The sequence below is a fragment of the Sitodiplosis mosellana genome, unplaced genomic scaffold (assembly GCF_009176505.1).
Source record: "Sitodiplosis mosellana isolate CC-2019 unplaced genomic scaffold, AAFC_SMos_1.0 Smas_scaffold_694, whole genome shotgun sequence".
NCBI classification, from domain to species: domain Eukaryota; kingdom Metazoa; phylum Arthropoda; class Insecta; order Diptera; family Cecidomyiidae; genus Sitodiplosis; species Sitodiplosis mosellana.
Window position 1 is genome coordinate 3,699 of NW_022595936.1, and position 3,664 is coordinate 7,362.

General features: G+C 35.1%; 1 protein-coding gene across 1 annotated transcript; it reads right to left on the reverse strand.

Annotated features, from left to right (window-relative positions):
- Positions 1-513: 513 nt before the first annotated feature.
- On the reverse strand, positions 514-2,016 carry LOC129570931 (putative transcriptional regulator cudA). The gene has a single exon (XM_055450657.1). It carries the CDS (start codon positions 2,014-2,016, stop codon positions 514-516), a length of 1,503 nt encoding a protein of 500 aa, XP_055306632.1.
- Positions 2,017-3,664: the final 1,648 nt, after the last annotated feature.

Genomic DNA, 3,664 nt, shown 5'->3' on the forward strand with positions numbered 1-3,664 from the left:
TATTTAAAATGACAGATTTTTCAGTAAAATTTGAAACATGAAAAACTCGAAATGTTTCTGATCGAGCGGGAAAAACGATCGTATTTTCTTGCGGTTCAAAATTAATGGGAATTACAATTTCATTTCCCGCAACTCAAATTGTAAATGTCATGTCCAGGTAATCAATTTTACACTTGAATTTCTTGTTAAATTCTTTACCAATAATTCCATCAGATGGAATGTTGAAATTATTCGGTACGACATGAAATTTATGTGTGATTGTGTAGTTCGGGAAATAAATGTCTAGTAGTACTGTACCGTATGACGTAATTGGTTCATTTGTGACGCCTTTGATCACAATTTGTTCGGAATCGTCAATTTCAATACCTTCATTTAAAGCCTCAGCTTTTATTACCGAAATGTCGGCTTGTGTGTCAGAAAGGAAAGATGTGTCTCGATTGACTGTGTTGTTACATTGAAGGCTTATATAATCAGCATAATTTAAATTGAAACTGCACACATTTTTGGTCTTTTTTAATTTTGATTGACCCTTTGGAATGTCACTATTTGACCTTCCTGTACCCGCCGGTCTCCCGACGGGGCCTGCGAGTTTTCCGAACTGGCGACACGCACGGTGAAACGGTCGTTTTGGTTGTTTTGGTTGAAGTTATTACCATAATTATTGTATCGACCGCGCCCGCGACCACGACCACGTCGATTGCCACGGAAATTATTCCACGGTTGGCCATTGTTTTGATTGTTGAAATTGTTGAAATTTCGATTTTGGTTTTGTCGCTGGTTGCCTCTACCACGGAAATTGTTATTATTTCGGTAGCCACCGCGATTGGCATTCTGTTGAAATTGAGAAAACTTGAAAATTTGCTTTTCTCTGATGTCAGTGGCGCTTTCAACAACAAATTTAGCAACCACTTCTTGAGGATCGGAGAATGAAGTTGATGCCATAACAGAACGTACCAAATTGGATTTCGCAGTCTGACGGCACATTTCAACGGTTTTTTCGACAGCCATTGATTTAGCTTTGGCTTGAGGAATGCCCTCAACAATCAAACTTCTTTGCAAAGATTCGGCCAGTTTTTCAGCCTCCTTTGTGAATTCGCTTGTTTTGGCGTTGTCTAATTTGAGTGCCATCATTTTACCCTCGACGACTTTCGAACTGTCGAGCTTAATATTTTCACGCAATGCGGTAATGATTGCATCAACATCAGCTGGGTTAGCTGGAATGCTCTCCAAGGCTTTTCCACTGAGTTTTGTCAAAACAAATGTTTTCAAAAGCTCAAGATGAGTTGGTCCAAGTGTTTTCAAAAGATTGATCGAATTGATGAAAGCATTCAATTCAAGTGGATCGCCGGAATAAGTGTTGTGCAATTGCTTTGCACACAAGGCAATAAAACTATGTGCTTCCATTTTGATTTTCTGTGTATTACTTTGTGACAATGGAATGTTATTGTTCGATTTATTGGAATTAACACCCGAACCCGAAGCGAGTGTTTTTGGAACGGTTGGAGTTTTTTCTTCTTTTGGTGAACCGATCAGAATTTCAGTCGAAAGAGTTAACTGTGACTCCGTTTTATTGGCTTCATCAGCAACTTTTTCAGTTACAATTGGCGTATTTGGATCACTCACAATCGGAGAATTAGTTGGATCACTTGCAATCGGAGCAGTAGATAAATCGCTCAAACTATCATCAGTAGGTTCATCCAATTTCGGTAATTCTCTTATGTCAACTTGGTCTAACAATTGAGAAGGCAGAGCATTTTTTATCTTCAAAGCATCATAACACCTTCTTAATTTGTCGCGTAAATCATTTATTTCATTAGTCACGTCTGTTTTATCATCAAATGTATCAAAATATGACGCAATGTAATCAGTGTACTCGTTGTATGCTGTTACTATTTTATGTTTATATTGTTCATGTTTCACACGACTCTTACTAAATTCTTGTTTCAAAACTAATTTGGTTTGCGTTATGAAATTCTTCTTATAATTGTCATGTGTTCCCGCTTTATAACTTGACATGATACGTTACATCTCGCTTTGTTTATGTACTCCGCTTGCAAAAAAAAATATGTGGCCAAACAAGAGCGCGACAGAAAAATTCAACGGAATTCAATCGATTGTTTCTTATGTTTATGTCTGTGAATATTCTTTTCAATATGTCAGCAACTGTATTCCTACTGTGCAATACTTTTTCTACTTAATCAGATTAATAAACGTTCACAAAAAAAAAAAAAAATAGAAAATGCATAGTTCGCGATGAAAGGAATGTAAAACTTATTGTTATGTCTACTTCAAATGAAAAAAAAAACAAATGAAATGATATGACCAATGAGAATAAACGCTAACACGACCAAAGCAACGATTACATATTCATGCAACTCAATCGAAATTCAAATTGAGAACATATCTACATATACATATATATGTAAATTGTAAATATATATAGCGTTCAGTTAAAACAAAAATTCGTTGATTCTCCACATTGCTCTATATCGAATGAAGTCATAAATTTTACTTTTTATTGCCGTTTGCAAGATCGTCGCGAAATTCGGCTGCGATGTTTACAGTTGTTATCCAAACAATCACCGATCACGGGTTCTACGAATCGATTACCATTAGCGATGAACAGCGTGATGACTCACAGTAGCATGATTAGTGTTGGGCGTTGGCTGCTTTCGATGTTGGCTCTCCCAGCCGTCGTCACATTTCGTTCGATTTCCAAATCTCAGTTTTTGCTCCAAAATTCGTCTTCGAATTCGATGAGAGAACAATGTCGTGTGATGCTATGAATATGCGTTAACAATCAACACGAATGTTCCGATGCTTCCGATCAAATTGTGATAAAAATCGGTAAAACAGCTGGCTCTCTTTGCAAATTCGACTTGGCTCAATTCACTCTCACTCGATTCTCACGTGATTAAATTTATGATTACTTGTATTATTTTAACTTTTTCTAATGTTCATGTTCATTTTATTGTTTTGCTGCGTTTTAAAACTGTCTTTGCTTTATATTTTGTCAATTGTTTTTATTTTATTTCGATGGTGGATGTATTTGTCTTTAATCGATGAAATTACGCATTTTAATGTTTTTTTTCACAATTTTATGTTTGTTTTGGTGAAGCAAAAGTGAAATTATTCGATGAAATTGTTCGATTTAATGTTTATTTCAATTGAAAGTGGCGTATTTCAACAGCCAAATGTAATTTTGTTCAAATTTTTTTTTCTATTTTGTCGACGATTTTTCTTCACTGATTGAATTCTATTGAACACGCAGAACTGGCTGATCGCAGTTGATTCGATTTGAGTCGATTAAAATGTTGTTATTATTTTTCTCTTTCACTTTTGATGCACTGAGCTGCGATTTTTACTTTTTTGGTCAAATAAAATTCAGAACTTTTTGTTCAACGTTGATTTTGCTCTTTGCAGAAAGTGTGTTCAGTCAACAATTTTTATGAATGTTCGATGAAATGACTTTTTATTCGATGATTTAGATTGACTTTTCTTCACTTTTTGCTTTATTATGATGGTCTATGAATTGTCTTTCAGTTTTTATTGTTTTATATTATTTTATTTTATTGTAACTTATAAAAAAATCCGAGCCGGAATCGCCATGTAGAATATATGACTTACGTGTGATTCATGTAAGGCTGGAATGGAATATTATATG

Coding starts and splice junctions, on each gene's coding strand:
- LOC129570931 (XM_055450657.1), bottom strand. CDS start 2,016: ATGTCAAGTTATAAAGCGGGAACACATGACAATTATAAGAAGAATTTC.